A 14,778-nucleotide genomic window follows, 5' to 3' on the forward strand; every position below is an offset into this window, starting at 1 on the left:
CACCTCCTGCAGGAAGACTTCGAAGTTGCCCACCTTCCTCTCGACCGTGGTAGAAGGGATCCCCACTGCAGATGGTACATCACCACGCTCTTCACCTGTGGCTGCTGAGCCAACCCGGCTGCACCGCCGCTTCCCCGACCTGAGCCTGACTCTCCCATCCTCCTTAAATGCACACACAAAAATAAACAGCCAGCAGCACTGCAGCTGCTTAACTGAAAACTAACGATGTGACTTCTTTCTAGAAGAGGGAGGGGTCTTCTCAGTTCTCATCCAAATCAGAACTCGCCGGCCTCAGGTAAAACTTCTCCGGCGCTCGAAAATCGGCAAAACCAAAAGGTCAGGGAGAGCTGTAGGGACAGCAGCCTACACATCATTTAAACCGAAATAACAACTGCAGCAATCAGCAAAATAGCAACTGGGAGCTGAACCGCGACGGCAGAAAGGCTGTGGCTCTATACTTTTTGGCGCTTAAACTGGGTGGGCCTGAGGCGAGATTGGGTGGGCCTAGGCCCACCCGTAGCTACGCCCCTGCTCCAGAGTGGACAACAACATCATTCATCTTGTTAAAATAACTCTTATATCACATTCATCCTTGTGTATGTTTACTCCCACAAACTGTAACCTTTACATTCACTGTTGTGCACTCATACTCTCTTTCTTAAACTGTCGTTCACTTTGCCCTGTCATGCTTGTTTTTTGGCATAATTTTCTATGCCTTTTTTTCACTTCTTCCGCAGTTTGAGATGCTGAATGCAGAACTGGAGGAGAACCAGGAGTTGGCAAACAGTAGGATGGCAGAACTGGAGAAACTGCAGCAGGAGTTACAGATATCTGTGCGACTGAAGGAGAAGCTGAAGGTAATGGTGGTAAAGGGAAAGGCAGATAAAGGAGGCAGAAGAAAGAGAGATTGAAGTGGGGGAAGGAGCTGGGACTACTTTGAGGTGTCGGCAGAACAGGTTTTGATAACACGTTTTTGGTCTCTTTCCCTCTCAACCTGCCTATTATCTTTTTTGCTTTATTACTATATCTTTGAGTTTTGTTCAGCTTTATTTTGGCAGAATTATTGCATGTGACGTAGAAAACATTGGAAAAAAAAGTGTATGTGTATCTCTCTTTTAAGATGGATCTTCGGAACATGCCAGAGGAAGTGGTTAAGGACACAGGAGACTATAAGTGCCTGCAATCTCAGTTCTCCCTGCTTTACAATGAAAGTCTGCAAGTGAAAACACAACTGGATGAGGCACGGGCACTACTTCTAAGCACTAAGAACAATCACCTACGACAGATTGAGCACATGGAGGTGAGGTGGGAGAAAGGGCAGAGGTACCCTAGAAGACTGTTATTGTTTATTTATTAAAATTTGATATACTGCATTTCAGCATTCGCAAAAAAGCAGTTTACTTAATAAAATAATAAAAAACAGAAAATAAAAACAAGAAACAATATTCAATAAACAGGTGAAGAGACGAAACTGGGCTGCACCATATCTGATTGCTTGCATCTAGCATTGCATACTGATTTTGTTTTGATATTTACTTTTCATGCTTTAAAAAAAATAGTGTCTTTTCGTTTGAGAAAAAAAGATTGAACAATATGTGCCCATAAGAGTGTTATGCTCAAACTAGGATAGGTGAGTAAGCATTTCATCATTGTAGGAGATAGAGGCGTCTTTTCAAAGCACTTAGACTTACAAAGTTCCATAGTGCTTTAAAAATGAGCCCTAAAGTTAACTTTCATTACGTAGCTTCCCACTACTGTAGAACCTGTGGGATAGCTGTGTCCTGCAGCCAGCAGCAGATAGAGAACTGAAAACTGAGCTGAGACATCTCTCTGTTGGCATCCAGTCTATCTCCTCAGTGTTTTATATCTCTAGCAGGTGGAAGGACACACTTTTCAACCTCTGTATCTGAGTGCTTTGCTCCTGGTCCAGTTGGTCAAATGGTCCCCAGTTGAGCTTTCTGGGTGGCTTGAGTCTGCAGAGTCATACCTGGAAGTCTTCAGATCCCTGTCTCTGGTGCTCCATGAAGTTACTTCTTCCTTCCCTTGTATCTCTCCCCTGTTTCCTGTGGAGCTCTCCTTTTCCAGCACATAAGCGTTTAAAAAAAAAAAGAAATTTGCTAGAGAGTGTGGGACAGAGTATCAGGCCTGAACCTGTTTGTTGTTTTGAGTGAGCCTGGGGGTTAGGGATACTCCATCAGTGAGGACAAGCAGCCTGCTTGTCCTCGGAGAAAGCGAGGTTCCATATCATCAAGCTGATCAATCCATAGACTGGTGGGTTGTGTCCATCTACCAGCAGGTGGAGATAGAGAGCAAACTTTTGCCTCCCTATATGTGGTCATGTGCTGCCGGAAACTCCCCAGTATGTTCTCTATCTCAGCAGGTGGTGGTCACACACAGCAGCAGCTCTGGCTAGGCCTCCAAGCCTAATTCTTAGGTTTTGTTGAGTGCCTGGGGTTGAGGGCTCTTTTGAGCAAGTGCAAACCTGGTGGTGCCAGGTCCCTCCTTTTCTCCCCCCTCCCGCTGGCTCCGTTAAAAAAAAAAAAAAAAAAAATTTTGAACGTCCTTAAAGGCGTTTATTTCGACGTTTATTTAAACGTTCATTGCAGCTACTCACTGGGACACCAGGTCGTTACAGCTCGGAGCGGAAAGCAGGTAATTTTTACCTTTTTATAGCGGGCAGGGGGTTCCCCGATTTATCTCCACGTGGCATATGGCGTCGGAGGGCGAGGGCGTAAAGAGTCGCTCCCCGGATCGCTTGGGCGCTTCTAGAGGGGATGCGGGGGTCTTAAAGTCTGATTCGCCCTTGTTGGGTGACAGTTTTGTGACCGATGAGTGTCCCGGTCCTTCCTCCGGTGTGGCGGTTTTTCCCCGCCATAAACGCCCATCCCCCGCTGCTCGCCTCCGCCATCTTGGCCGGCCACGCGGCTCGGACGGCTTCTTCTTGGGCCGCCCTTGAGGTAGGAGACATTAATGCCATGAACGCCCTTAATTTGGGCGACGGCACAAAGGCGGCTAAAATTAAGCGCCGTTTTCCCGCGCGGCTCCGCGGAGTGTCGCGCCGGACGCCATCTTGGATGCGCAGCATGTCTCTCCCCCGCTCTTGCGAGCGCCGGTTGAGGGTGCGTCTAGGGCTGTTGCCCAGGCTGCGGAAGTGCACAGTCTGGGGGGTTTCTCCCCCGAGTTTATTTTGCTGCTGCATCAGGCCTTCCTTATGCAGAACGCTGCCCCTGCTCCCTCGTCAGGTAAAGAGGTTGAGGCCCCCCGGAGGTAAACGCCCTTGGGTTGATTCCCAGGCCTTGGAAGACTTTGTCTCCTCCGATGTAGATGAGGGCAGCGTATCTGAGTTCTCCCAACGGTCCTTTGCGGATTCCTTGGAGGAGACGGATCCCCGCTCGGATGGAGCGGATGACCCCTCTGCAGCGCGACTTTTTAGCTCAGAGGATTTGCCCAACCTGTTTGTGCAGGCCATGGGCATTTTGAAGATTTCCTCTCCGGAGGACGTCTCTCCCTCAGCCCCTGTTGGCTCTGCCATTATGCTGGGGATGAAACGCCCGCCTAGAACCTTCCACGTGCATGATGCCATGCACACCTTAATTTCGGCTCAATGGGATGTCCCGGAAGCGAGCCTTAAAGTGGCTAGGGCTATGTCCCGCCTCTATCCTTTGCCTGAAAGTGAACGTGAGGCCTATCTGTGGCCTACCGTGGATTCTTTAATCACTGCGGTGACTAAGAAAACGGTGTTGCCGGTGGAAGGTGGCACGGCCCTAAAGGACGCCCAAGACAGAAGATTGGAGGCGGCCTTAAGGTCGTCCTTTGAGGCGGCTGCTTTAAGTTTGCAGGCCTCAGTTTGCAGCTCCTATGTGGCCAGGGCGTGCCTGACTATGGTGCAGCGGGCTTCCCCCTCGGATCATTCCTTGAGGGCTGATTGGCCGGCCCTGGAATCGGGCTTAGCCTATTTGGCAGACTTGCTGTATGACGTCTTGAGAGCCTCAGCTAAAGGCATGGCTCAGACAATCTCTGCGCGGCGGTGGCTTTGGCGGAAGCATTGGTCTGCTGACCACGCCTCTAAATCCCGCCTGGCTAGATTGCCTTTTAAAGGCAAGCTGCTCTTTGGGGTCGAGCTGGACAAAATCGTGACCGCGTCGGCACGTCTAAGGGCAAGAAGTTACCAGAGGTCAGGGCTCGGGCTAGTACTCGCCCTGGTACCTCCAGAGGACGGTTTCAGGAAGCCCGTCGGTACCGCCCGGGCAGGTCGGGCTCCTCTGCCCCCTCTTCCTTCAAGAGGAACTTCTCCCCCAAGCAGCATTCCTTTTGCAGAGACCGCCGTCCCGGAGGTGCTCCCTCCGGTCCTCCCCCAGGGTCTCGTACCCAATGACGGGGCCTTGGTCCACGCCTCAGTGCAGATTGGAGGACGGCTGTCCTCGTTTATGGGCGAGTGGACCACAATAACTTCAGACGCTTGTGTGCTGGAAGTCATCAGAGACGGCTACAAGCTAGAGTTCTGCCGACCCTTAAAAGACGGATTGTACTCTCTCCCTGCAAGTCTCCGGTCAAGCTGTGGCAGTGCAGCAGACCTTGGACAATCTGATCCGCCTGGGGGCGGTCGTATCCGGTGCCAGAAAATCAGCTGGGCAAGGGACGTTACTCCTTTTTCTTTGTGATACCGAAGAAAGGAGGTTCTGTACGGCCTATCCTCGACCTCAAAGGGGTCAATTGGGCCTTGAAAGTTCGGCACTTTCGTATGGAGACCCTCCGCTCTGTTATAGCGGCAGTGAAGGCAGGAGAGTTCCTGGCATCCTTGGACATCAAGGAAGCGTACTTGCATATTCCCATCTGGCCTCCTCATCAACGCTTTCTGCGTTTTGCAGTGCTGGGCCGACACTTCCAGTTCAGAGCCCTCCCGTTCGGGTTGGCTACTGCTTCCGCGGACCTTCTCCAAAGTAATGGTGGTCATCGCGGCCTTCCTGAGGAAGGAAGGAGTTCAAGTCCATCCTTATCTGGACGACTGGTTGATCCAAGCCCCCTCTTATGCAGAGTGCGGCAAAGCTGTGAACCGGGTGGTTGCTCTTTTGAGCTCCCTGGGGTGGATCATCAACTGGGAGTAAAGCCAGCTGCGCCCGACTCAGTCCCTGGAGTATCTGGGAGTTCGTTTCGACACCCAAGTGGGCAGAGTTTTCCTGCCAGACAATCGATTGTCAAGCTTCAGGCTCAGGTGGACTAGTTCCTAGTAGCCTCTCCTATTCGGGCTTGGGACTACGTGCAGCTGTTGGGCTCTATGACAGCCACGATGGAAGTAGTGCCCTGGGCCAGGGCTCATATGAGACCACTACAACAATCTCTGCTGCTGCGCTGGACTCCGATGTCGGAGGTTTATGCTCTGCGCCTTCCCTTGGACCCAGCAGTGCGCAAGGCGCTGAGCTGGTGGACGCAGACAGACAAGTTGTCTGCAGGAATGCCTCCGGTGACCCCGGAGTGGGATTGTCGTCACGACAGACGCCTCTTTGATGGGCTGGGGAGCCCACTGCTTGGGAAGGACAAGCGCAGGGGCTCTGGTCTCCTGCAGAGGCAAGTGGTCTATCAACCTCCTGGAACTCAGAGCCATTCGGTTGGTGTTGTTGGAGTTCATCCCGGTACTGGTGTTGAAGCCTGTACGGGTCCTGTCGGACAATGCCACGGCTGTGGCCTATGTCAACCGCCAGGGAGGTACCAAGAGCGCCCCTCTAGCCAAGGAGGCTATGAATCTATGCCAGTGGGCGGACGCGAACCTGGAGCAGCTTTCAGCGGCCCACATTTGCCGGAGTCATGAATGTCAAGGCGGACTTTCTCAGTCGCCATACCTTGGAGCCCGGAGAGTGGCAGCTATCTGCTCAGGCGTTCTTGGACATCACGAAGCGCTGGGGCCAGCCGAGCCTAGATCTGATGGCGTCATCGGCCAATTGCCAAGTGCCGCGCTTTTTTCAGCAGAGGACGGGACCCTCGATCCCTGGGAGTAGATGCTCTTCTCCAACAGTGGCCGACACAAGAGCTTCTCTATGTGTTCCCGCCCTGGCCCATGTTGGGCAGGGTACTAGACCGGGTGGCAAAGCATCCCGGCGGGGTAATCCTGGTGGGTCCGGATTGGCCCAGACGTCCCTGGTATGCGGACTTGATCAGGCTCTCAGTCGGCGATCCTCTGCGGCTGCCAGTGGAGCAGGGCCTGTTACATCAGGGTCCCGTGGTGATGGAGGATCCCTCCCCCTTTGGTCTTACGGCCTGGCTATTGAGCGGCAGCGTGTGAGAAAGAAGGGCTTCTCAGACAAGGTCATCGCCACTATGCTGAGAGCGAGGAAGCGCTCTACTTCTACTGCTTACGCCAAGGTTTGGCGTATCTTTGGCAGCGTGGTGTGAAGCAGGCTCACTTTCTCCCTTCACTGCTCCAATTTCTTCAGTGTTGGCGTTCCTGCAAGAAGGTCTGGACAAAGGCCTGTCGCTCAGTTCCCTGAATGTTCAGGTAGCGGCTCTGGCTTGCTTCAGGGGCCGCCTGAAGGGTGCTTCCCTGGCTTCGCAGCCAGATGTGGTGCGCTTTCTCAAGGGAGTTAATCACCTGCGCCCTCCTGTGCACTCAGTGGTGCCTGCGTGGAATCTCAACCTGGTGCTAAGAGCATTGCAGAAGCCGCCTTTTGAACCCTTGTCGAGGGCATCTCTGAAAGACCTGACGTTGAAAAGCAGTCTTTTTGGTGGCTATCACTTCAGCCAGAAGAGTTTCCGAGCTCCAGGCACTCTCATGTCGAGAGCTTTTTTCTGCAGTTCACTGAGGCAGGAGTGACTATTCGCACAGTGTCTTCCTTCCTGCCCAAGATTGTTTTTCGCTTCCATGTGATTCAGCAGCTCTGTCTCCCTTCCTTTCGTAGGGAGGTCTACCCAGAGGATACTCTGCTCTCAATTTCTGGATGTGAGACGAGTCATCATCAGATACTTGGAAGTGACCAATGATTTCCGGAAATCGGATCATCTGTTTGTCCTGTTTACAGGTCCTCGTAAGGGTCTGCAGGCTTCTAAGCCTACAGTGGCAAGATGGGCAAGGAAGCCATTGCAGCGGCTTAGGGTCCGTCTCCTTGGAAGAGATTTGCAAGGCGGCAACTTGGGCTTCGGCCCATACCTTTGCCAGGCATTACCGCTTGACTGTGGCTGCCTCGGGCGGAGGCCCGGTGTGGAGCTTCAGTGTTGCGGTCAGGGATTTCTATGTCCCGCCCTGGGTGAGTACTGCTTCGGTACATCCCACCAGTCTATGGATTGATCAGCTTGATGATATGGAAGGTAAAATTATGTATCATACCTGATAATTTTCTTTCCATTAATCATAGCTGATCAATCCATAGCCCCTCCCAGATATCTGTTCTGTTTTATTCTGGTTGAATTTTAGGTTCAAGTTTAGCCTTCAGTTACTTCAGGAGGACTTCGTGTTCAAGTTCTTCTTTCACTTGGATTCTTCAAGAGTTGAGACGAGTTTGTGTTACAGTGAGCTGCTGCATTCCTCTCCCCTCCGTTTTACGGGGCTGGATTGAGATTTAAATTCTGCCGGCACTCCCTCCCGCTTCGTGCGGCTGTAGGGCAGCTTTGTACCCCTCCCGCTTCGGCGGTGTTAGGGTCAGTCAGCTCCTCCCGCGGTTGCGGTTGCAGGATAAGCCAGATCCCCCCCGCATCGGCGGGTGTGGTGTCCCTCCCCCCGCTCCGCGGGGATGAGCTGGACGGATTCCCCTCCCCCACTTGTGTGGGGATGAGCTGGGTTAATTCCCCTCCCCCGTTTCGGCGGTGGTGAGCTGGGCAGAGTGTCCCTTCGTGGGTGTAATTCTCTAAGTGCTGAGTCCTGCGGATGGAGCTTTGATATCGACATACTGAGGAGTTTCCGGCAGCACATGACCACATATAGGGAGGCAAAAGTTTGCTCTCTATCTCCACCTGCTGGTAGATGGACACACCCACCAGTCTATGGATTGATCAGCTATGATTAATGGAAAGAAAATTATCAGGTATGATACATAATTTTACCTTACTTACCTGTACAGGTATTCTTCGAGGACAGCAGGCTGATTGTTCTCACATACCCGCCCACCTCCCCTTTGGAGTTGTGTCTTCCCTTGTCTTTTGCTTTCTATTTGACTGAGGACACCGCTCGCGCTACAGGCGGGAAGACGGTCGCGCATGTGCACGCAAGGGCTAGCAAAACTTGTTGCTAGGAGGATCTTCTGATCCTGGGCTGCCGTCTGACTGTCACCCATCAGTGAGAACAATCAGCCTGCTGTCCTCGGAGAATACCTGCTACAGGTAAGTAACCTCGCTTTTCCAGCACATAAGCCTTTTAAAAAAAAAGAAATTTGCTAGAGAGTGTGGGACAGAGTATCAGGCCTGAGCCACTTGAAGAGACTGTGAGCTTGGGGAAGAGTAGCTGTCAATGGTAAGTCCGACTAAAGTTTGATTCAGAAACCGCTGGAGGGCAGCAAGTGCTACTTGGTGCAGAGGAGGGATCAGGACTCACTGCTTGGGACACGTGCTGTGCTTGTGACAGTCGGGGTGAATGGCAACTCCCACAGAGGCAGTTGTGGTGTTCCTGCTGTGGGACCCACCGGCCAGCGTTGCAGTCCATGCAATCCCAGAATCCCGCAGGACGCGGAGGAACGTTCAGCAAACAGCACCTCTTCAGATTTGGCACAGTATCTGAATGTTTTCGGGATTTTTGGCTCTCCAGCAGTGCTAGTGCACAGTTTGATGCAGGAGAGCTCAGCAACAGGCGCCATTTTGTTGGGGCCATCCAGCATTGAGGAGCAGCCTCTGATCACGAGCAGAGAACAGCTGCCATTTTACAGACTCAGGACTCGACAGAGCATTCTGCTGCATAGGGATTTTTTTTTTTCATCTGGAGTTGCTCTTACACCAGGCCTATTTACTGAAGCAGGGACAGTCAGAGTTGCTGCAAGGTGCTTCTGATTCTTTCCCCACTGGCTTCTAAGAGATCTCATTTAGAACTCCAGGAGTGGGCAGATGAACTATTTCTGCTTCTGTCCCCTTATCTGATGTGGCCTCAGTCTATTTAGAGGAGCCATCATTGAAGGGGACCATTAGAGGAGGGAGAGCTTCCTTCTGATGCGAGGGATAGTCTGAAAGTACTGAGGTTGTTCCATATAGAGGAACTTGGTACTCTATTTCTGAGGCACTGGCAGTACTTTCATTGAGGAGCCTTCTGCTTTGGCATCAGGAGTTCAATCTTCGTTGATCATGAGGGGCCTTAGAGGTCCTTTTAAGGCCTTCCTGTGCATCCAGTCATTCATTTGTTTCCCAGCGATATTAGGACAACATTTTTTACCTACTATTAGCGGTATCACCTCAAAGGTCTTTTTAAAGACCGGTCTTTAGTGTTATAAGGTTAAAAGACAAGAGGTTGAAGATTTTGCTCATTTATTCATTCTAAAGACTCCGAAGCAGGCCGTAGGCTGAAACACAGGTTCTGTGTCCAGTCCATGATCAATAAACCTTCTTGAAGTATTGAGTTTGTTTTCTTTGTCTCTGGAGTCCGTGGTCCATTTCCCATTTTGTTCACTTTTCCAGACATTCAGAACCTGATTACACAGAATGGGTCTCACCGGACGCGGGTCTGAGAGTGGAAAGAACCATGGCTCGCCTCTACCTGTTAGTTCTGGAGTAGAAAGATAAATTGCAGCTTCCCAGGTTGGACTTCTTGGTTACGGTGGTGACTAAGAAGACGACTTTGCCGGTGGAAAGAGGCATTGCCGTAAAAGACCTATAGGATAGGAATCTAGAAGGCTCGCTGAAACAGCCTTTGAAGTGGCCTCTTTGGGACTTCAAGTGACAGTGTGCAGCTCATTCATGGCAAGATCATGCCTGAAGTGGCATCAGCAGTCAGCAACACAAGATGGGCACCATAATGCCCAACAGGAAGTGGGTTTGGCCTACTTGGTGGATACTATTTATGACATGTTATCAGTTACGTCCCACAGTATGTCTTTGTCTGTCATGGCACATTGGCACCCGTGGTTGCGGAATTGTGGCAGCAGGTGCAGCATCAAAGTCACATCTAGTTAAACTGCCTTTTCATGGCAAGTGGCTGTTTGGAGAAGATCTCAGTAACTGGGGAAAACTAAGCCACAGTGGTTGTCGGAGGACAAGCCGAAAGCCTCTGGTCGTCCATGTTCAGGGGGCTCTCGATTTTGAGACTTCTGATGGTTCCGGCCTGGTCATCAGCAATATGGTCAGAAGTCCCACTTTTAGGCACACCAATCTTCCTTTTGTGTGAACAGGAAGTCCTCTTCTCCATCAGCTAGAGCACCTAATGCCTCCAGAACTTCGCAAAGATGTGAGGGTGGTCCACTCTTCTCTTCCTCCATTGGGAGGATGTCAGGAGTTTTGGGTTGAGTAGGCCAAAATCACGTCAGACCAGTGGGTTCTGGATATTTTTACAGAATGTTATAAGTTGGAGTTCTCCTGCCCAGTTGCTCCTTGCAGTCTCCTTGTTGAAAGGGAACCAAGGCAGTCAAGGTTCAGGCCACCGTAGATTCCTTTCTGGTGCTCCAGGCCATTGTTCCATTTCCCCAGGCCAAACAGGAATAAGGCAGATATTCTGTCTTCTTCATTGTCCCAAAGATGGAAGGCACGTTTCGTCCAATCTTAGATCGCAAAGGTCTAAACCGCCACCTCCGAGTGTCCCACTTTCACATGGAGACACTTAAGAGCCTTGGTTCAAGCAGGAGAATTACTCACTGTCCTCAATCTCCAGGAGGTGTACTTGCATATACCTATATGGCCACTGCATCACTTCCAGTTCAGGGCTTTCCTGGCTCTCCACAGCTCCAAGAACATTTACCAAGGTTATGTTGGTGGCGGCATCAGTGTCCTTCAGGTGGCGCCAGGGAATCAGAGTTCACCTTTATCTTGACAGCTGGCTCATTTGTGTGTTATCCTATTCATACAGCATGGTGGTGACAGACAAAGTTGTCCGTCTTCTGCCATCATTGAGTTGGCTGATCAATTTCGAGACGAGTAGACCAGCTCCATCGCAGATGCTGGAGTATCTGGGTGTTCTGTTCGACACAGCGTGGGAGAGGATCTTCCTCACGGACCACAGGAGGTCAAAGCTGCTTAAATAGATTTGTCTTTTCCTCGGTCAAGGCACTCCTGGGTGTGGGACTGTTTCCAGGTTCTGGGGTCAGTGTCAGCAGCAGTGGAATGGTGCCATGGGCAAGGGCTCATATGTGGCCATTCCAGGAATCTCTTCTGAGCCTTCTCTGGTATCACAGAAGCACGACCTTCATCTTCCTTGGATGCTGGTTGCCAGATTGAGTATGAGGTGGTGGTTATCACCCAGGAATTTGACCATTGGAGCTCCCTTTCCGATAACACAATGGGAAATGGTGACAGCAGATGCTAGCAAGTTCAGTTGGGGAGCTCATTACTAGTTCTATCTGGCACAGGGGCACCTGGACAGAACAGAAGTCTCAGTGGTTGATAATCACTGGGAGGTCAGGGTAGTGCAGAATGCTATATATGACTTTGTTCCCTGGCGGGGGCCTGGGTCTGAGTTTTCTCTTACAATATGATGACTTATATCAGTAAGCAAGGTGAGACCTGCAGTCGTCCGATGGTAGTGGAGGCGGCCTCCCTCATGAATTGAGCGGAGAAAAATATTCTCTGCTTGGCAGCAGCTCACACCTCTGGGTTCTGGAATATGGAGGTGGACTTTCTCATCAGGCACTTCTTGGACCCAGGAGAATGTGAACTATCGCCTCACCCTATGCTTGGAGCAACCTTCCTGAGCCCTTACGCCAAGCCCCCTCCCTGCCCATCTTCAAGTCTTTGCTTAAAACCCACCTCTTCAATGCTGCATTCGGCATCTAACTCTTACCTTTCAGTAAATCCAGACTGCCCCAATTTGACCGCCCCTATCGGACTGACCGTTCACTTGTCTCTTAGATTGTAAGCTCTTTGTGCAGGGACTGTCCCTCTTTGTTAAATTGTACAGCGCTGCGTAACCCTAGTAGCGCTTTAGAAATGTTAAGTATTAGTAGTAGTATCTAGCCAGGGTTTTCAGTTGATAGTGGACAGATGGGTTTCTCCGCTGCTGGATTTGATGGTGACAAAAAGGAATGCGTAAGTGCCCAAGTTCTTAAGCCATTGGAAAGATCCGGGCTTGATGGGGACCAATGCCTTACTGCAGCCCTGGCTGAAGACATATCTACTATATGTCTTCCCTCCTTGGTCGGTCACATGTCAAAAGAGATCGCATTGCACTAGGGTCAAATAATTTTCATAGCCCTGGATTGGCCACAGAGACCGTGGTTTGAGGACCTGATTCGACTGCTGGACAGGGGTCGTCTCCGTCTTTCACAGGTACACAGCCTACTGAAGCAAAGTCTGGTGCTCATGGAGGATCCGTGCCCCTTTGGTCTTATGGTTTGGGCCATTGAAAGGGCTTGCTTGAGATGAAATGGTTATTCTGGTTCTGTCATTGCTACCTTGCTTCAGGCTCAGAAACGCTGTACATCCATAGCATACCGTGAGGGGTGTGGAGGACGTTCTAGGGCTGGTGTTCAGAGCGCGGCCCTATCGACATCCTCTGCTCAGATCGGTATATCCTAACATTTCTCCAGGCAGGCCTTCAGAAGGGATTGGCATGGGTTCTCTAAAAGTTCAGGTTGGGGCTTTTGCCTGTTTCAGAGGCCAACTACAGAAGACGGCTCTTGCAGCTCACCCAGATATCATTCGATTCTTGCAGGGATCTCTTCAGAAGCCTCCTTGTGAACCACTCCAGAAAGCCTCCTTGATGATCTTATGCTAAAGACAGCGTTCTTGGTGACTGTTGCGTCAGCACATAGGGTTTTGAGCTTCAGACTCTCTCTTGTCGGATCCCTTTCTTCACTTTTCAGAGGCAGGAGTCTCCCTGCGCATGATTCCTTCCTTTCTTCTGAAAAGTGATATTCTTCCTTGAAGCTTCTCAAGGTGTGTAGAGTCCTCATTAGATATATGGAAGTCATGAATGAGTTTCACAAATTGGACAGACTGTGCTTTTTTGTAAATAGAGGCTTGGCCTCAAGGCTTCCAAGCCCACAATTGCTAGATGGCTGAAGGAGACTATTATGTCAGCTTATTTGCTTATAGGGAAAATGTTCTTCAGGCCTTGCAGGCTCATTCTGCAAGGCATACAGTGATATGTGCGGAGGCTACCTTACTGTCTCTGGCGGATACTTGCAAGGCGGTGACTTGGTTGACACTGCATAACTTTGCAAGCACTAGAGGATGGACGCTGCACCGTGTCAGAATCCAGTTTTAGGGCTTCGGTCCTCAAGGGCGGTGGGCAGCGCCAGCATCCCACTCACTCTAGGGATTGCGTTTGTACATCCCACAGGTTCTGGACTAGTGGGAAGCTACGTAATGGAAGGAGGAAATTAGGTCTTACCTGATCTTTTTTTTCCATTAGTCCTTTCCACTATTTCAGAGGCCCACCCAAGGTTTCTGAGATATTTAGTTGGGGCGAAGTAATGGGTCAAATAACAACTGTCATCTTGCACATCCTGCATATCTCTTCTCTACAAGTTGTCCTGAGACGAGAGAGGTTTACACGTGTTACTTGTCTGGTTAGTGCTAGGTTAGCGAGTTGTTTTAAGGTTGTAGTGTTTATTCTGAGTTTCTCCTTACAGCTTGTCTATGTAAATACCGAGGAGCTGGACTGGATGCCAAGAGAGAGATGTCTCAGCTCATTTTTCAGTTCTCTGTCTCTGCCTGCTGGTTGACAGACACAACTATCCTACAGGTTCTGGAATAGTGGAAGGACTAATGGAAAGAAAATTATCAGGTAAGATCTAATTTCTTCTTCAACCCGAAAATCAAACTAGGGAGGAGTTCTCAATTATGGAATGGCTTTACCAGGTTTTACAACTGAGGGCCCTGTTTACTAAGGTGCGCTAGCATTTTTACTTTGCTCTAAAATTAGCGCGCGCTAATTCTAGGAACACCCATATATTCCTATGGGTGTCTCTAGCAGTGTGCACTAGAAAACGTTAGCACACCTATAGCACAGCTTAGTAAACAGGGCCCTGAGACCCTTATCTTTGATTCTGAAACTCTTAAAGATATGTGGATCAATTTTCAAACATGAAATCCAGCAGCATTCAGCTGCTTGCTGAAAGTACACACACAGGTTAGGGGGATTTCAGCAGTGCCGCATGTATAGTCTGTGCCTGAAAATACTCACCTACTCTGTGCATACTTATATGTTTACTGTAGGCAGATTATACATTTCACTAGAGATCTCCAGGTATACTTGTTTGGCACATCCAAACCAAACATATATGCCTAGACAATATAGGTGCCCCAAAATCAGCATATAGGTATAGTTCGCCTAGACCCCCGAAGTGTCCTTTCATGCCCTTTTCTGCATGTTTAAAACTATGCATTCAGAAAAATATACCTGTACCAGAGTAAACATATAGTTTTATATGTGCACTTCTGCTGAAACTGAAATTAAAGCAGCACGGAAACACCTGGCACAGTGCTGAGCGTGTAAGTCCTGTTGAAAATTGACCTCGGGGTTTTTGAAATAAGGAGTATTATATTTTTGCGGTTTTATTTATCTATTTGTTATTGATTCTATTGGATGTAATTTAATTTAAGAATGCCTACAATTTTTTTAATGGTTTGTGTGATGTATTGTAGCCTTGTTTAATCTTCTTTGGAGGTATAAACAGAATATAGAATGTATGTTTTAAATTAAATTATTATAAAACAATTAAG

The 14,778-nt window shown here is 49.8% G+C and overlaps 1 protein-coding gene across 2 annotated transcripts in view; it reads left to right on the forward strand.

Moving 5' to 3' along the window:
* The window catches only part of RNF40 (ring finger protein 40), a 179,376-nt gene that overhangs the window by 101,192 nt on the left and 63,406 nt on the right, over window positions 1-14,778 (forward strand). For both annotated transcript variants that reach the window (XM_030209272.1, XM_030209273.1), the window contains exons 9-10: window positions 738-857; window positions 1,121-1,300. In XM_030209272.1, coding sequence (XP_030065132.1) covers window positions 738-857; window positions 1,121-1,300 — 300 coding nt within the window. The remainder of the gene's footprint in view (window positions 1-737; window positions 858-1,120; window positions 1,301-14,778) is intronic.

This window comes from Microcaecilia unicolor, chromosome 7 (assembly GCF_901765095.1).
Source record: "Microcaecilia unicolor chromosome 7, aMicUni1.1, whole genome shotgun sequence".
Classification (NCBI taxonomy): Eukaryota; Metazoa; Chordata; class Amphibia; order Gymnophiona; family Siphonopidae; genus Microcaecilia; species Microcaecilia unicolor.